Source organism: Acipenser ruthenus, chromosome 33, assembly GCF_902713425.1.
Source record: "Acipenser ruthenus chromosome 33, fAciRut3.2 maternal haplotype, whole genome shotgun sequence".
NCBI lineage: Eukaryota > Metazoa > Chordata > Actinopteri > Acipenseriformes > Acipenseridae > Acipenser > Acipenser ruthenus.
In genome coordinates this window covers 5213226-5233079 of record NC_081221.1, presented here as the reverse complement: position 1 = coordinate 5233079, position 19854 = coordinate 5213226, and the positions used below count along the sequence as shown (strand labels likewise).

Here is a 19854-nt window from a genome sequence, read left to right as displayed (position 1 = left end):
AGCCTTAAAGAGATTATAGGTAACAAAATGTGTCCATACATTTTGCACACCATGTACATCAATTCACTATATACTATGTCTCAAATGTGTAATTTCCGGCCTAGATTTCAGATAACCTTTAACTTTCCTTTTTATCAAAGTCCATCAAAGTTTAATGACAGGATTTAAAATGAAAATACATGTTTTCTTTAACTGTGTTTCTTTCACAACTGCACATTTGAGACATTGTAGTGAATGGAAATGCATTATAGGTGAGATTTATTTGAAATTATTTTGTTATCCACTTAAAGTAAAGTCAAAAGGTCTCTGAATTTTCAATTTACATCATTTTCATTAGACTGTACCCTCCAATACATATATATTTGCAAAGTGAGATATCTTAATAATTGCAGTGTGCAATATTACCCTAAAGAAATCTGAGCACAGACCAGAATGTGGGACCTGCAACGGCATACAACATAATCTGCAATACTGTAATATTGATATATTTGTAAGGGGACAAAAGCCATTACAATCTACTACTTTTTGGCATACTGTGACAGAGAGAGAATGAATCCTAATCAACAATCTCCCTCCTGACCTGTGAGGGAGCTGTATAGCAGGAACCGTGTGAGCCGTACTGGATGGTTTGGCAGTTCATTCCAGGGTCAGTCGGAATTCAACCATCCAGGAAGGGGGCGGAGTCACAATGCCAGAGGTCATCGCCCTAATGCGGTACGCGATGTGTCAGTCATGGATTTGAGGATACGTGATTGAACTAGCTATCGCAGGGGTCGTGGCTAAGGGTATTTCAGGGGATGTGACAATGCAATCTGTTCCTTTGTTTTGGTTACAAGCGAACGGACTGAAAAAGTATAACCATGAGTGCTGTATTTTGTTGTTTGTATCTGTTTATTTATAATGATTAGACTGCTAAACACCCAGGAGCGGTCGCTGTCAAGCCAGCATTAACCCCGGATTACAACTACTGCACCAGTCACTATTTACTGTGTATTCACCACCAGGATGGGAGCACCGCGAAAGGACATGGAGCCATGCCTGGACATTGCTTTTGTTTCTTATTATTTCGGGACTGAAACCCAGTATTATTTCGCTGAGCAATCTACACATTGCAGTGTAGTTGCCAGCGCTATTATTGAACTGTGCCAAACCACGAAACAGATAATAAAAGATCTGTTTGCACTGTGAATTCTGTCTGTGTGTTATTATTAGAGCACTGCATCACCACTACACCTGCGCACTACTAACCTCTTTGCAACACATACACATTTTGTTAAATGTCAACAGAAAAAATTATCATGACCTCAGCCTTATGAAAAATACATAAATGTGACAGTGACCAAAACACTTTGAGGACCACTATCCTAGCAAAAACAATTCCAGAGTACAGCACAATGTATTTGGGCCGGATTCAGTAGAAATGCATGACTAGCCTTTCAACTCAAAACATGCTAATCTGATCAGAAACTAAATTAGTTTTGTGGTCTCACTTTCACCTCTCACCTTCAGTCAAGGAATGAACACTACATCAATAAATCTACCCAATAGTAATTAGCAGTGCATTATTTAAAAAAATTGGCTTAATGAAGTGAAAAGCCTTGTTAATGCAGTAATTATGAGGCTGTAAAAAAAAAACACTGTAAAATACAATGTTTTTATGATTCATTCTCTAGTACTGTTAATAATGAATAATTATCATAATCTATTAACAAACTCTGTTTCCTCTGCATTGACATTCTAGTATTATATTTGTTATCGTGCATCGTACACACTGTATTACTGACTGTTGATAAACTAAGTGGAGATGTTGTGTTGCTCCACCATTTTAAACTACAGATTATTTTCTGGTTTGTATGATGCTTATTTAAGACCAGTTTACCCTCTTAATGCAGTATCTGTGTTGCTGGCATACAGAGAGTCTGAACTTTGTTTTCATTAAAACAGTTCCGATTTGATTATGTTCCAGTAAAGCAGTTATGAAAATAAGTGTAAATTAAAATATATATATATATATATATATATATATATATATATATATATATATATATATATATATATATATTAAGTACAAATTGAGAAATGCCTGCAGTGTTTATTTATAGTTTTGACACAACCCAACTGTGACTCTGATAAAAACATTTCTTCCTTTTTATTTTGATGTAGTTTATTTAGTTTTCCCAATTTTAGTTTCACTTTTCAAACCAATCCTGTCATCACACTATACATTTGCTACAAGTAGCAGGTATTAGGACCCCTCAAGTGCTTTGAGCAGAAAACGGAGTGTGGGGAGCCAATACTTGTTACACAGGAAGTTAAACACTGGGCAGCAGTGTGGAGTAGTGGTTAGGGCTTTGGACTCTTGACCGGAGGGTCGTGGGTTCAATCCCTGGTAGGGGACACTGCTGCTGTACCCTTGAGCAAGGTACTTTATCTAGATTGCTCCAGTAAAAACCCAACTGTATAAATGGGTAATTGTATGAAAAAAAAATAATGTGATATCTTGTAACAATTGTAAGTCGCTCTGGATAAGGGCGTCTACTAAGAAATAAATAATAATAATAATAATGTTTTCTACAGAAAAGTTATAAATTGTGAGAACCTAATAACACAATGTTTGTTTGTTTTTTCTTCTGTTACCTAAGTGTTACCTATATTCTATTTGCTGTTAACATTATGGGATTAATATGTCAATATTAATATAACAATTAGAAGTGAAGGACAGCTTCAGACTAGTATCTTAGTATTTGATTTACAAGAACAACTCAGAATCATAAAAAAAGGTAAGGGGACAAAAAATGTATAAATGAAAATGGAACTTGAAGCTACTTTCTTGCTATAGCTTGTGCATGACTTTTTGCACAAAACTGGGAGGTATATGTTTACTTATATATACACTTGTATATTTTGACACTTATCTTAAAGGGGAACCCAAATGCATTTTTTTGTTCTATAAAAAACACAAAAAATGTTCTTGCTATTCTGATTTGACATACAAATATAAATATTGGATTTTGTACGACTCCTATCTGGGTTAAAAATAGCATTACAGTAGGTTTCTTTCCAACAAGGAAATAGATGGTGAAATCTGTGACGTCACGGAGTGAACTCAGTGGCGGAAAAGATGGCAAATATTATTGAAAACATGTTGACGAGAAGCTGTGGTTTCACTGACGATGAGTGTAATTGGGGGGAGGGGCAGTTTTCTTGATGACAGTGGCCTCGTTGTTGGTTTGTGTGGCAAACAGCCATATCAATTTGAGCCGTATGAAACTGAAAGCAATGCATCTGACGAAAGCAAGTCGTACATCGATGAAGGCGATCGCCTACATAACACAGATTGGTAAGTTTTTATTTTATTTGTATTAATACTACAATGTGTAAAAACTAACTACATATCAATTGATCCGAAGTAATCCTTTATTATTAAATGTGATTAAAAAAAAAAAACAACAACTACGGTTCATTCAATCCCGGGTGCACTGCTGTTGCACACTTGAGCAAGGTAGCCTACATCACTGAATCAGATTGCTCAGTATGTAAAAAATGCCCAGCTGTATAAATTGGTACAAATCTAAGTCGCTTTGGATAAAACCCTTCCTATTACAATGGATTACAAAACAAATTATTATTATTATTATTTAGTTCAATTGTTATTTATGTGGAACAATAAACACTTCAGTCTAAATTTAGATCCAAAGTTCTTCAGTGCACTTTATTAACATTCCAGTAACTGCAGGGAGAGACAATCAGAAGGCAACCGAACATAAGTTCTTCTAGTTAACCCATGAGTTCTCTGCTCGCAGGCAGAAACAAAGAGTTTATATAGCTAAACAGGCATGATTCTACATAAGGCAGTAACCAATCAAGTCTTTACAAGTATTCTACTTGTACCAATCACATGTTAATAAGCTTTTTATAGTAACCTTGTATTTCTATCAACAGTGGCTAGTACTTTGCATTGTGTAAGAAAAGTGAAGATGCAAGCAAAATGTTTATCTCGTTTCTTAGCAACTTGCAGTTACAGATAGTGACAGCTAGAACATTCTGAAGAAATAAAAGACCTATTGTACTCATTCTCCAACTTTATATCATGTATACCATTTTTCCAGACACAAGTCTATGTCTAACATTGTTCACTTCCACATTTATGTTCGTTAAATGTCTCTCTTTTAAATACTCTTGTTATAGGCTTGGTACTGTTCCCTCTACCTCCCTTTAGAACTGTAACTAGCATTCTAGCATTGTTAATCCATGTCCGTTTCTTAATTAAATCAAGGATATCTGGTGATGCCGAAACAATTTCAGTTTTTTTTTTCTAGCTATATAAAGATGATCTCTTTACTCTCATGGTGAAAAGGACGCAGTCACTGCACTGCACTCTGCACTGAATAATCACATATTTGGAGAGAAACACAAACGCTTATTTCTTAAAACACGTTCTGTCTGGAGACAAACCTCTTTTTAAACTTAGCAAATAACACAAATGCAGAAATAGAAGAAAGAATGGTACATTTTACATTGCAATCAGGTGATAGTGCGCTGTAACCTGTTACTTTAGAGTAGCACTGACTGTAGCACAAGCATTTTGAAGTATTTTAATGGCTTATGTAATTATTATTATTATTATTATTATTATTAACAATAGTATATCTATTTTAGTTTTAAATACAAATTTGTACTTCTGCTTGTTTGTTTTCTAACGTTTTGCATACCATATCCTTATTTAATAATATTAATATAATATACACGCTGGGTCTGCTGACATATTGTAAATACACATATTCAAAAAAATATGAATATGAATAAAGGCTACAATTAATATATAATATTAAAAGTACGGATTACATAAATATAAATAAAGCAAGGGGCAATATGACACTGTTACTTAGCTTTTAATTCTCTCTCTTTCGAAATGCTAATCTTCCATCTGGTAACCGTTTCTTTAATTTGGGGGTCGAAGTGAATACTGTGGAAAAAATTGGGTTTTTACTGTTCATCTTCATGGGTCAAAGAAACCGCAGCTGAGGCCAGTAAATCTAACGGTGACATATAAGCAGGCATACCCGCAGACAAGGCCTCACTAGATTCAAAATCAGACTCGCTCCGCTCAGCCTGCCATGTTTTGTCGAGAGGCTCACACATTTATTGCAAGATGGTCTTGATTTCGCTACCATTGATGCCTTCTTTGGTCTAACTGTGGGATACGCATTGACTCTCAGTCGAGGCTGGATGCCACAGGACCTAGCAATCTTTCATAGCACAAATGGGCCGAGCACAAGTGCGACCATTTTGTCGGCTTCCTCCAGAAAGCTTTCGTTTTCTGGACAAATGCTGTCGAACCCTGGCAACCTTTGGGTCCTTTGGCCACTTATGCAGTTTAAATCTGCCTTTGTTTGTGTTGCTACAAACACCTGCGACATATCGACGGGGCATAATGATAAATTTAATTGGCTGTCTCTCATACGCTCTACACCGCGAAAACCAATGGGAACAGTCAGAAGTACGAAAATCAGTTCACTCTATGATGTCATCAAGCCAATTGGTCACGGAAATACTAGTGTGTGAAAAATGTACTTTTAACCTCAAAATGACCCATTTCTTAATCCTAAATTTGAAAACTACTCATCAACTTTAGATGTATAAAAGAGTAGTTTTGTATAAAGTTAGGTAGAGGTGTTTGGGTTCCACTTTAACAGATCAGTTCCCACTGCTCCCATTTCTTTTCACCATGTTTTTTGACTTGATACAGGAATTATTGGTTGAAAAACTACACTGTTCAAAACATTTCATGGAAAACATTTAATGCATGATATTATTTAAAATGAATAGGTGATGCTGTACTTATGTGCACTGTTTATGACGTATATGAGATAATAATAACAGGAATTGGAATTAGTCACAATCAAACAAGTTGCAAAAGACTGAACCTGTGAGTCAGAAAACTGCAAGGGTGGATTTACAGTTAATTTTGCAAATATAAAAAAAAACACAATATTATTTATTATCATTATAAATGTTTATTAAGATAGCAGTAGGCACGAGTTATGTGGTTTTATTTCATTGCCAAGCTGTTTATCAATATTCTAATCAATGTTCATGATTATATAAAGCTTCAAAAGAAACCTATGGTGCACAGCAGTGTTTAAATCATTAGAGCAGAGCAGCATTTAAATCAACTAAAGCAGAGCGTTTCTACCATTTAAAATTGTATTTCTGTATTAACAAATAAAACCAAAGAACACATTCTAATAAGATTGTATTTCTTTTGCAATCCAGTCTAGGATTTCATCTGTGAAACGAGCATAGACCCCTGGTTTGCAAGGCAGCCCACAGTCTTGTCCAAATGAGACAATGCCACTGTAGATGCTGTTGCATATTATTGGGCCTCCAGAATCTCCCTGGAATAAAAAAAAATGTTTTTATAAAAACATACTGTAAATATTACATCTGTGAAGACACTTTGGCTGATCTTGCCTAAGTTACATGCAACTAGAATTAGATAGAAGAGCAACTCCTGAAGAAAAAAATGTGTATTTGAGCAATTGCAACAAATGTCACTAACATACATCCCCCACCACAGCTGGTTTTTCAAAATGAGTGCTTTCAGTATGATATAGAAATTGATGACCATGACATATATAAACAGTGTGCACAGAATATTATAGAATAGAAATTAGCAATGAAATGTTTAAATCACAATTTGATAAGCGATTCCCTAGATAGATGCAAAAATGTAAGTGTGACATACAGATGGATTGATGTATGGAGAGACAGAGACCTCCCTCCTTCCCTCCCTTAATATCAGAATCTGATATTCTCAATCACTTAGCTTAATGTTACTACCAAGTCTCATGACATATGGATAAGCTTTTTCAGATATATACAAAATGTACATTCGATTTCCTCTACTATATTCCCTTTCACAGGAGATTTCATCTCAGACAGGGTTAATAAAAATAAAAGAAAATCAGAATGATTTCAAACATATTAAAAAGTTAAGGAGACTGCAAATATATATATATATATATATATATATATATATATATATATATATATATATATATATATATATATATAAATAATATAGCAGTCCATCAAAATCAATACCAACTGCTTTAATTTGTCTTTAATATGGGGGATAAGTACTTACATCACATGAATCTTTTCCACCTTTTATATCTCCAGCACAAAACATGTTCCTTGTTATTCCATGATTGTAATACTTAGGGCTGTTGCAAGTTTGTCTATCTATGATAGTGACATTCACTTCCATGAGCTTATCTGATGGCTGTCCTTTAAGTTTGGTGATGCCCCATCCTGCAACGTTGCACTTGGTACCATGTTTAATATCTTCTCCAGAGTCAGGCAGGTTTAAAGTAGACACAAATTTGTTCACCTTTGCTTTACCTTTGAGCTTTAAGAAGACACAAAACAAAGTCAGAAAGTTTTGACATTTTGATTTTGTACAACTGTAAAGATCTGCTTAGGTTAATTCGTATGATTTTGATCTAGAATGTGATCTCCTTTCTTGTCTTTACAGTGTTTAACCTTCATTGCTATAAACCCTAGATAATAGTCTTAGAAAGCTGATTTGAAATTTTAGCCAACATATTTCACATCATTTGACTTTGTGATTCTTGTTTGTTTACAGCACTCTTGGCTCTCTATTGTGGTCTACTTGTCCTTTGTTCAAACTATGTCGGCTTCAGCTTTTATTTTATTTATGGGATTATCAAGCCTTCGGTTTTATTAAGGCTAGCAGTATTAATTTCTTCCTTGGCTTGAGAGAGAGAGAGAGAGAGAGAGAGAGAGAGAGAGGGAGAGAGAGAATATTATATTATAAGAATATATCAGCAAATGTAAATAAATTAGACTGGTATTGAAATTACATTTATTAACTACAAGTATTAAATGAAGAACAGACGGACATGAAAGTATGTTTCATTGACTGACCGTTAACCTAAATGAAACATAAGTACCATGAAAAGAGGCTTAGGCAACATGTATAAGAAGCTTGGGGAGGCTAAGCCTCCACAAAGTAAATTGCCCAAACCCTTGCAAGAAATTGTTCTAACCAACACAAAAAATATTTGTGAGAGAAGAAGATCGATTTTTTTTTTCCCTCAAGCGTGCAAAGCAGGTCTAACGAATATATTTCTCCTTTTCCTGCTGCGCAACCGACAGACTGCTAGGGCAGCTGGGATATCAAAATCAACACTATAGTACAGGATTTAGTTGGCATTTCAATGTTATTCGAGGAGACAATGCTTGGCTGGTTAAACATCCATTCTTCCCTGTGAACAGGATGTCTGCAAGGGTGACGTCAGACCAGAAACACAGACTCAACTCCAAGAAGTAGTGGGGCAAAACTGAAACGCTACGGCGTTCAGCACTTTTATTAAATAATAAAACAAAGATTTAAACAAACCCAAAACAAAAGGGCACATTGGCCAAACAAACAAAGTGAACTAAACAAGTAGGTTTTGAGCCAGCACGTATAGCAATTGTTTACTTTGAATTCGCTTTTACCTCCTAACTCCTCACTCGTTCTCCACTCTCGAACACCCTTCCAATAATAAGCTTGGAGTGGGTATTTTATTCTGTGGCTGGAGCCTTAATAGGTAATTAAACAATGACCTTATTAAGGCTCCAGCCACATTTCCACAAGCTTTACTGGGATGGGGATTCAACCCCATCCACACCAGCTACACTTTATGAGACCGGCCTTTTCGCCGGTCTCAAATAGTAAACAACAATGACGGACGGCTTTGTCCGTCCGTACAAAATGCAATACATATATACCACCACCAATAATAATACAATACATAATACTGTCATTTACATAAATTATTGTGATAGAAATACAATGGGTTTTGGTTGTAAGTCCCCCTCTCGACCTGTGAGGGCGCTAAGCAGCGAAAGTAGAGTTCTTTGGACTGGCTGGCCCGAGGCTGTGAAATCGATCAGTCTGGAAGAAGGCGAGACTCTGTTGCAGGAATGTATTGACCCGGAAGGGAAACGATGTAGCAGCTGCAGATAGTAAAGACAGCTGCACTCGCTTACCAAGGGGTCATGCGTGATAGCATAAAAAGGGGACGGAGAATCGCAATCTACTCCTTCGCTTTGGTTACGAAAACATAACCCGGAAGGACCTGTGCAGAATTTTATAAAATATCGTGAGCTTTTGTTTGTCTTGTCTATAATGGATACTAGTGTTTTATAGACCGCCAACACGTTCCGGAGCTGTCACTAAGGGCCAGCATATATACATAGGGGCGGGGTTCCCTGTCACATTCCAGCAGATCTGAGCCCCCCATACCGCTGCAGGAGGCAGCCGATGAAAACTCGTAATCCTTTTCATTCATTCCCTTGCCTGGAACATCCTTTTCACAATTTCTACATTTATTTGAATTGCTGTTAACTATACAAACAGCTTGATCAAAATCTGATTACAGAACTTGTGGCAAAATATTTTCGTAGCATTATGGGAGGCTGTGTGGTCCAGTGATTAAAGAAAAGGGCTTGTAACCAGGAGGTCCCCAGTTCAAATCCCACCTGAGCCACTGACTCATTGTGTGACCCTGAGCAAGTCACTTAACCTCCTTGTGCTCCGTCTTTCGGGTGGGATGTAATTGTAAGTGACTCTGCAGCTGATGCGTAGTTCACACACCCTAGTCGCTGTAAGTCGCCTTGGATAAAGGCGTCTACTAAACAAACAAATAATAATAATAATAATAATAATTCAGACTCACTAGTAACAGAGTAATAAAAAAGAAATAATGCAAGTCTTAATTTTATTTTATATATATATATATATATATATATATATATATATATATATATATATATATATATATATAATATATATATATATTGCGGATTCTACATAATTCAGAAAAATTAAAAAAAGTATTTCTTAAGGCCCCAGTTGTAGCATTCAAAAGAGAAGCTAATTTAGGTGATATTTTAGTTCACAGTAAACATAAAAGAATAATTGACAAAATAGGTTCTACGAACATGTGCACTAGTAGATGTAAAGTGTGTAAATACATAGACAAAAGTAAAAATATAATTAAACATAAGAACACCACATATCCACTAAAAACTAATACCTACTGTAAAAATAGCAATGTTGTTTATGGAATAGCCTGTGAAAAATGTGATGAAATCAAATATGTTGGAGAGACTGGAACTACTTTATATAAAAGAATTCAGAACCACCTTTCATTAATTAGAAATAAAAAAATGAATGAACCAATAGTACAGCACTTCACCAGTCAGGGACATGACATAAATGATGTAAAGTTTGTAGTATTAGAACAGCTCAAATTAGACAATGCGACATATAGAAGAATAAAATAAAGTAAATGGATAAATGGACTGAACACGATTATGCCAGCGGGACTCAACAGAAAAGAATGAACTAATTAACTTCAATAAATATATAACATTTAAATAAATAAACAAAATTCATTCAAAAGTTGTGCATACTGATGCGCTGAGGCCAAATCTAGACTGATCCTCAGAGCCAGCATTGCATGATATAATAAAAATATAAGTTTATGTAAAGTGGTGTTAATTAGAATTAATACAGATTCAAAGATAGAAGTAAAAATGATGTCACAATATATAGAACACCATTACATCATGTAAGAATAAATCATGGATTTGAATGTAAACAATAACAACTAGTTGTCATGCCGTCAAAAACCTATAAATACCTCCAATGTTTTGATTCAAACACAGGCTCCCTTGAGAAAGATATGTACAACATATCGAAACGTTGGGCAGCTGGCTCTTTGAGCTAATATATATATATGTGTGTGTGTGTGTGTGTGTGTGTGTGTGTGTGTGTGTGTGTGTGTGTGTGTGTGTGTGTGTGTGTGTGTATCTTACTGTACATCGTTGGGTTCAATAAAAGCAGGGGGAAAAGTATGGAATAGCCTCCCCAAACAAAAGACTCACGCGCCGTCTATGAAGAGAGGGATTTAAACTTATACAGTCCCATATTAAACAGACCCAATGTATCTAGGGCTTGAACTTTTCGGTTTTTATTTTCTAAATTTCTACCTCCCTTTAAATGTTAATTAGTAGTTGTTAAGCTGTATCTGCATCCTAATAAAGAGAAAAATATTCATTAAAAACTGTTTTTTGCTACAAATTAAAGATAGACCTGCTATCACTGTACACTCCGTACTAGGTATTTTATGCTGAAAAGAAAATCTATCAGGAGAACTCTGTTAAATGAATGTAAATAACAAAAGCACAACAATAAAACTAGGCGACTGCAAGAATTAAATGCAATTAGGATCAGCGAATCAGGCTCAGTCAAGATATGAAGGTAAAAACAAGTGACATTGTTTTGTAATTAACAGCTTAATTTTCTGAGCTTAATTAGGAAATAAGTTTAAAGGGTTATCATGATCAAAAATAAAACCCCACAAATGTATCGTAAACAAAAAAAATACCTTAAGTAGCATGAAGTCGTTATCAAAAGTATTTGGATTGAAGTGGGGATGACGAACTACCTTCTCGACTGCAAAGTTCTGCTTTTCCTTCTCAAATTTTGAAATGGAATGAGCTCCAAGAGTGACCACTTTATCATACTTGAATGAAGTCCTGCTGAAAGGTCAAAGGGAACAACAGATGTCAGCATACCTGTTGTCTAAAGCCCAGGAGGAGGGGGTTCACACAGGCAAGCAGGGATCACCACAGGGATGTGCATTTTTATTGAAAATTAAGAAATTAAATCTAAATAATCATTTTGCCGGTCTTTCTTGAAATATATAAGCACTTGGCAGCAGCACTCCATAGAGACACATATAACTGCCTTTAACTAGCTTTTGTACATGTGGTCTGGTTAATAGTAATCAATTATTAATCAATTAAACCTGACCACATGCACCTGGGGTTGTTAACCCCATATCTGCCAAAATAACTAAATAGAATACAATTATTAGTGTGTTGGGTCGTCACACATTATAAAACCAAGCTACATACTTAACTACATTTTTTAGCTGTTGACTTTATCAGAGTTCATTAAGATGCATCGAAGTCATGACTTCAGAACAGACTTCAATAAAGCGAGATCTAGGGGTAGGCAAACTTGCAGAAGGAACAGTTACATACAGATTTGAAAGTCTGCCATGCATTGTGGTGGACTGTAGTATATTATATTTGTTTGTTTCTTTTTTGCACGGTTTGGACTTTTAGCGCACAGGTGGTATTTCTTAAATCCACTCGGAGCACAGTGTTGCAGGGGGAATGGTTAGTGACTGTACTATATGCATCAGATGGGTGTTAGACATGATTACAAAAGCTAATTTGAGACCACAGGATGTAATGAATGAAACTGACAATGATCCCAAAGTGAGGTTTAAAATGAACAATAATACATTAGTTAAGATATCTGATATCTTGTAGTAATGGCTTTCTGTATGAGGTATTATGTTATTAATGATACGTTTTACATTATGTGTATGTGTGTGTCTTTTATAGTAAGTTGTTTTTAATCATTAGGTTTAAATTGTGTGTGAATTTGTTTTTATAGTCGTTTTAATGCAGTATTGTCCAAGTTTAGAATTAAAAGATAAAATGGACGCAGCATGCCGCATTACATGTGGCTGACCCTGAGACGGGGGAGGTATTTTAATAGACAAGATGGATGTGCACTGCTGCATGTAGTATGTGGTGGACCATAAGGTCAGAGAGCACTGTCCCTTTTCCCACAAGGAAGTGTGTGGTAGATTTGCCGTGTGTAATAAGAGAATGACTACCTCGATTATTGGACAGAAACGAGTCGGGTTGAAGGGGGGTCAACAATTGCTTACAAAGGTATAAATATCAAACATTGTAAAGTTTTGTCAGTCTTTTTATCTCTTTTGAACTGACTCTGCGGATATCTGTGTTTTTTCCGATACAACATATGCACTGAGGCCTGGTCCGAAGTCAGTTTGTAACTCATGCTTATATGATTGTATTGGAGGTATACCTTTCTTCTATATAAAGTGTTTTTGAATCAAAAACCATTTGTTAGCTTATTTTTCCACTACATCTCATACTTATACTGTACCTAGTCTTTATTCTATAATGGCTAAAGGATTTTACAAATATCAGTTCGACTGATTACCACTGTATGAATTTATAGACAAACAGATACCAATATATATTTCAAGAAGGACAGACCACCGTCATTTTATATAACTCCTAAGCACATCGAAATCATCCAAGTTACTTTGGTTCCAAGGTTTGTCTATTAACCTTTACTGACTAGACTCTCAACCTGTAAACATGGCTTATTTTAGCTTCCAGAAATATAGGTTTTGACTGTGATACTTACTTGTAACAATGTGCTGCAGTCAGCACCCAGTTTGGTTTAATCAAAGCCCCACCACAATTGACATTAAGATGGGCCAGGTAAGGTCTTGAATGGGGAATTGCTTCTTTCCCGCCAATGATTGTCGTAGATTCACCTACAATAAGAAAGATACAAAGACTAACATTCATGGACTGTCTTTTTCAAATAACTTGACCCCTGTTTTTCTCCAATTATATTCAATCTCCGAACCAACTCCCCACAATAATCAACAGAACTGAAGGTCAGTGGGTGTCCTCTGATACCACTGTTAGCCAGCCCTACTTTACACCCAGGAGCTCGGCAGAGGTTGTCAGTGAAGGCCGATCCTGCTGAGGTGACTCAGTGAAGATAGCACTCCCCTGACTGTACGACTCACGCTGCACACCACATCATTCCTTAACCATGTGAGCCACTCTGGGACCCCTTTAAACTTTTAGCTGAGAAACTTTGTTGCTGTTTTCAAACGAAATGTACAGCTATGGCCAAAAGTTTAGCATCACCCTATAGAATTAACACCAGAAGCCCCGCGGCAGTCATTTTGGTGGTTTTTGGTTTTAAAATGTAATTTTCTCCAGTCATGTAACACATATGGGGCTGTGTGTTCGTGTACCTTTCTGTCCGTATGTATTAAATATTCTCACAAAGCATGAAACACGGGAGTGCAGAAATAAAGAAGATCTATTACATTATACCTAAAAGCCCTGGGAGCAGTCACATTGATGTCCACATAGACAACAACTGTATTTTTATAATACAGAATGGTATTCTACTTTATTATTTTTATTTACCAGTCTGCAATGTATTTAGCTGTAATCCGATTAGTCTCTACTCTCTGCCTGAGTGAATGACTGACAGTCTATTGTTTTCAATCAGCCTTTTGAAGGCTGGCGCCTGCTTGCCAGCTGCGCTGCTTTGGTCAGTCAATTAGCTTCGGGACTAGTGAAAATAATCACCAGAGACCGTGGAGTTTTACAAGGCAACAAAATATGGAGTTGATGTTTTGGATCAGATGGCACGGAATTATTCTGTGAAAGCTGGCTCCCGACGGAGCCCTGTTCAGGTGTTTTACAATGTATTGGGCCTAGCAGCCATCAACTCCTGGGTACTTTACAAAGAATGCACGCAGAAGAATTTACCAAGGAGAGAATATATTTTACAGTTAGCACAGCAACTTCGCGAAGCATTTGGAACAGAGGGAGACTGCCAAGCGTGTACCCACAGCTGAAGCTGACAACACCGCTGAGAGCCGCAAGAGACACCAATGCCAGGTTAGCAAGTGCAATAAAAATAAAACATCGGACAACTGTTCTTTGTGCAGAAAGGCTGTGAGGAGAAGCGCATTATCTGTGTTGATTGTGAACAGCCTTTGACTCAAGGTAAAGGAATACCCTTGTCGAAAAAAAGAAAAATAAATTAGCCTTTTTTATAACTTCATGTGTTGTGCGCTTCTGTAAAATGTTTTTTTTTCTAAGTTTATTTATCTACGTTGTTCAGTTGCTTTTGCTCATCTGATAATAAACCGATTGCTGTTGAAAAGTTAAAAATGTATTCCTATCGTTTCAGTTTTATAAATATGTATGTTGTAAACCGATGTCTGTTCAGATGTTTATTTATTTACATTTTCTTGTTTTGATTTGTAAAATACATTTTCATATTTTATATATATATGCTTCAGTTGTTCAGATGTTTATGTGAATGCTCAATAAAATTAATAAATAAATAATTACATCCGACATATTGAATTAAATACCGCTTGGTAGTTTTCCATATATGTGAAAAATATGAAAAATGTGACATTTCAAAATTTAACATGAAATACTGTACTACTATTATGGCTTCTGGTAGACTTTTACGATATCATTTTGTTTTTGTAGTTTCTTTGATATAGATGTTTTATATAGATGTGTCAATAATATATTTTTCTCAAAGAATATGCAAGATTCAAAATTAGAATAGATTTGTTATACCATTTTTTTGGCGTTACACTTTTGCGTTAAAGCTAATAACCAAAACTAGTTACTGCCTTTTACAAAATGCTACTTAGACTTGACCCATACGTCCAATACAAATAATGTAATTAAGCTACCCTATACAAACCCAATTTCTGAGGTACAGCATTTTGTAATGCTTCAATGACGTACACCCTGGGCTAGATTCTCAAAACTCTTTACTCCAAATCATCATTAGCACTTTATTTTTCAGAAAGGAAAAACACATACAATAAAGTTATCAAACCAGAAATAGGACCTTCTAAGCAGTCTTAAGTTGTTTCTTATCTGTTTAAGAATTCTGATGTTTCCTTCAGGAAAACATCCCCTTTAAACCAATGCTTTTGAAATAACTCCTAAATGCTGAATTCCTGAAGGCAGCTGTAATTTCTGTCCCCTCTGTAAATTAGATTTTGTATTCACTTACTAGATCATTGCATTCTCCTAGTAGTCATTTCTAAAACCCACTTTAGAGTATATATCCATTTAATAACATAATAAAAACATGGAAACTACCTTTGGTTTCTTACATGGTAACTACTGGTGTAATAAGTTAGTATGCAATTGCATGGAAATGGCCTGTTTCTGGTATAAGATGTTGTCCACACAATCATTCCCATATAATTGCACAGCTGTAACTGAGTAAGAACAGGGGCTATTGATAATTATTATAATGTTATTACACAGCTATTCATGTCCACTATTCTAAAATGCTGAATGATCACATTAATGACTGCACAATAAAATATACATTTTTATTTTTAACATGTATCTCAATAAAGCTTACCTCCAGGAATTGGCAAGATAAACAGCTTGGCCAAAATGTATGCAAGTAGGAGCTTCATGCTTGCGATGTGCTTGTTGTTGTTCTGTGGCAGCTTTTATTAGTGTTGCATGAATGTGGTTTTAACCATGATTCAATGATTTGATACCATTTATGGTAAAAAAAAAAAAATAGCACTCTTCCAGCTTGATACTGAACCGGCAAGTAAGCAACTTTCTTAAAACCTTTAACTTTTTTTTTTTTTTTTTTTACGAAAAGAAATTGCACTCAGTCAAGTGATTGAAAGCAGTTTAAGGCATTAAGGTAGACTTACATCCAAACATTTAGACCTGTATGTTTGTTTTACTATAACTACTGTAACGGATCCAATAGCTCAGCGCGTTTGTATCACCGTTTTCCTGTCCCACTAACTGGCACAGACTCAGCACAATTGCAGGCAAGCAAGTTTTATTTACAATATTTACAACCATAAATCCATTTCTGGTAAAGTACTCGCCCTGTACGGGCCGCTGACTAACTCACTTCTTCAACCCTCTCTAAGTTACTTCAAGCTATGGAAATCGAAGAGCACTCCAGGGGCCTACAACTGTCGTGAGTTAGTCCGCAGGTGAGAACAGGGCAGCTCTCTCTCCTAGAGCTGTCCTGGGTTACAGGTAAGTGCAGGATGGATCCCGGTAACCCAGGTAAGTACACAGCAGGTTCCCTCCACTGGAGTAGTCCTGGAGCATAAGCATGTACTCAACAAACTCCCTCTGTTGGGGTAGACCTGCAACACAGGTAAGTCCAGGACAGGCTCCCTCTGCCGAGGAAAACCTGTAACACAGTAACGTCCAAACCAGCTCCCTCTGTTGGAGTCGATTGGTAACACAGGTAGGTCCCAGACAGGCTCCCTCTGCTGGGGTAGACCTGTAACACAGGTAAGTAGAAAACCAGCTCCCTTTGCTGGAGTCGATCGGTAACACAGGTAGGTCCCAGTCAGGCTCCCTCTGCTGGGGTAGACCTGTAACACAGGTAAGTAGAAAACCAGCTCCTTCTGCTGGAGTCGATCGGTAACACAGGTAGGTCCCAGACAGGCTCCCTCTGCTGGGGTAGACCTGGAACACAGGAAAGTATAAAACCAAGACAGACTCCCTTTGTGTGAGTAAATCAATAACAGCAGTAAACACAAGACCGGTTCCCTTGGTTGGGGTAGATCAGTAATATAGGTAAGCACGGATGGAATCCGCCTTCAAGAGGAGCACCAGAAATACAATTGCAACAGCCCAGACGTACCAAGGAGAAAACAGAGATAGCACCAGTTATATCCAGGCTGTGGAGATGGACCTCCGGCAGCCAACTCCTGGTCGTCCACAGAAGCACACTGTATTCCTCCTCAATACGAGCGTCCTGTGTTCAGTGTTATAATAAAGAGCGTCTGATACTTCCCGTCTCAGAGTCCATTTTTCCAGGTTACTGTTTCAATGTCTTTTCAAAACATAAACAACAGGTTTAGAGCTTATTCTTTTGGGTTACTATTTAGTGTCGCTTCAGGATGTAAATAACCATTCCCCTTTGGGTTGTAACATAAAGCCCACACCGCCATTATGAGGGCGTATCGCCGCAGCGCTGAACCCAGCAGAACATCCTTTAAAAGCGCAACTCTTCACATAACCCCGGTAAAAGAAAATAAATAAACTTTTAAAACAAAACCAAAAGGCTACCTCAACAAGAGGAAAAATCGTGTTTTCTTATCACTAAACACTGCCAGGATTTAACCCGATAGCTTTTACCTTGCGTTGTTTTCTCAAAGTACTTGCATTTCCACACTACCTTCCTGTAGAACAGCAGGCCCATGTTCCCCACCCCCTATGGCTCTGACCTGCCTCCTTTTAAACCAGAAATGACCAGAAAGAAGGCTTCATGTACATATTCATAAGAACATAAGAACAACATTTATGAACAAGAGGAGGCCTTTCAGCCCATCTTTGCTCATCTGGTTCCTAGTAGCTGATTGATCTAAAAAATGTGTCACGTTGGGTCTTAAAGCATCCTAGTGATTCAGCATCAACAACATTCCATACCCTTGCCACTCTCTGTGTGAAGAAGTGTCTCCTAGGTCGAAGACTGTTCTAAATCTATTTACACTTAATTTCCAGCTGTGTCCTCTGGCCCTGGTTTTTGTGGTGCACTTAAAGTATTGGTTAGTGTTGACTCTGCTGCCACTCGACTGTCAATATAAAAAAATGTATTGGCACCTAACTGTCCATAGAAAAATATGGTATTGAACCTTGTATTTAAAAAAATAATATGGGCAATAATCCTTACACTATCAGTGCACTAGAGCGGACATTTTGAAAAGAGCTTTGAAACAGACTTTAAAGTGTGTAAAGTTGTCAGGACGTTAACAATGAAAATAACAGGTACGTTATTTAAACAGTTGTAGCAGCACGTGGGGACGTGTAACGCTATATTTTTTGGAACCCTGCTACTTACTCTTTAATATTATTTAACTAAAATCTTGCTGTCCCTGGGTGGTGTGTAGAGTGCAGATAAAATCACAAAGTCAATTGTTCAGCTGCAAATAAAGTCTGTATTTCATCCAAGTTCACAAGTGACAACACATAACACTCCACGCAATAATTCTCACAGTCCCGATCACCACTATGTGCAACAAGAAAATAATCACCGCGGGAAAGAAGTGTCCACTCCTCCCTCTGTCATTTCCCCCAATACTGTTTTCCTGTTCCAGCAAGTCCATGGTAGCTCAGTTCACCAACCTTTAGATAGCATCTACGTCCTCTTGCTGCCTGGAAGCCTGGGTATAAAAAACACATGTCAGGTTTAGCAGCAGTTTGTCAGCACTTCCGGGTAGCGATCCTCCCCGCTCAGTCTCCCCAAGCACAACCAACCCCGCTAATCAACACAGATGCCTTTTATGCTCCAAACCACTCCACATCAATCCTCCATGACCAATCGCTAGTTGATTATATTAAAAGCACAGTATGGCTTTGGCTAACATTAAGTCTGGGTCAAGCTGAAAGCATTCATAGACCTTTCTGTCTTGTATGCCCACGACTATTGTGACCCAAATCAGCTCCTCTGATACCAAATTTGCAGTGCTCTGCCAAAGTGTGTACTGCTGTGATAAATGTTTCTACACTTTCACCTGGTTCTTGTTATCTCATGTTGAATCTTGCCCTCTCGTAAATGACATTGTGCTTCCCCACACAATGCTGTTCAAAGGCATGTTTGACTGGCTCGTACATCTTCTTGTCTTCAAGACACAAAATGTCATTGGCATCATCCCCCATTGTTACAGTAAAGAGTTCTCCTGAAACTCTACAGGCTTTTCATTGAGGCCTGATGCAAGACGAAAGCGTTCAAACCGCCTGATCCACTTCGGCCAATCACCAGTAGAGGAGAAGTCAAACTTTTCTCGAGGTTAAATCTGTACTGTTGTTGATTCCATTAATTTGTGTAATTTTTTTTCTTATAAAACAAGCTTTACATGTTTACTGTTCTGGCTGGCAGACCTTTTTTTTCAGTAGCTCTTTGGTTTGGCGGTCAGCCAACTCTGAGGAGGTTGCTTAGCAACACAGGTGCAGTCGCGCGCTCTCTCTCTCTCTCTCTCTCTCTCTCTCTCTCTGAAATTCAAAATGTGCTTTATTGGCATGACTTTAGGTATTGCCAAAGCAATATTGTTTACATATAACAATGTATAAGAACAGTAACAATTAATGTTTATA

General features: G+C 37.1%; 1 protein-coding gene across 1 annotated transcript; it reads right to left on the bottom strand.

Moving 5' to 3' along the window:
• Positions 1-5994: 5994 nt before the first annotated feature.
• On the bottom strand, positions 5995-16268 carry LOC117433356 (granzyme A-like). Its single transcript, XM_034055538.3, has 5 exons — positions 16133-16268; positions 13340-13472; positions 11469-11622; positions 7151-7414; positions 5995-6398 (listed from the first exon to the last, which is right to left on the bottom strand). The coding sequence occupies exons 1-5, from the start codon at positions 16188-16190 to the stop codon at positions 6246-6248; spliced, it is 762 nt and encodes a 253-aa protein (XP_033911429.3). The 5' UTR covers positions 16191-16268; the 3' UTR covers positions 5995-6245.
• Between the last annotated feature and the right edge of the window lie 3586 nt (positions 16269-19854).

Excerpts from the sequence above, each read along its gene's own strand:
- LOC117433356 (XM_034055538.3), bottom strand. The coding sequence starts at position 16,190 with ATGAAGCTCCTACTTGCATACATTTTGGCCAAGCTGTTTATCTTGCCA. Across the intron at positions 7,415-11,468 it reads ACGACTTCATGCTACTTAAG|CTCAAAGGTAAAGCAAAGGT; the intron begins GTATTTTTTTTG and ends GTCTTCTTAAAG. Across the intron at positions 6,399-7,150 it reads GTGGAAAAGATTCATGTGAT|GGAGATTCTGGAGGCCCAAT; the intron begins GTAAGTACTTAT and ends TTTTTATTCCAG.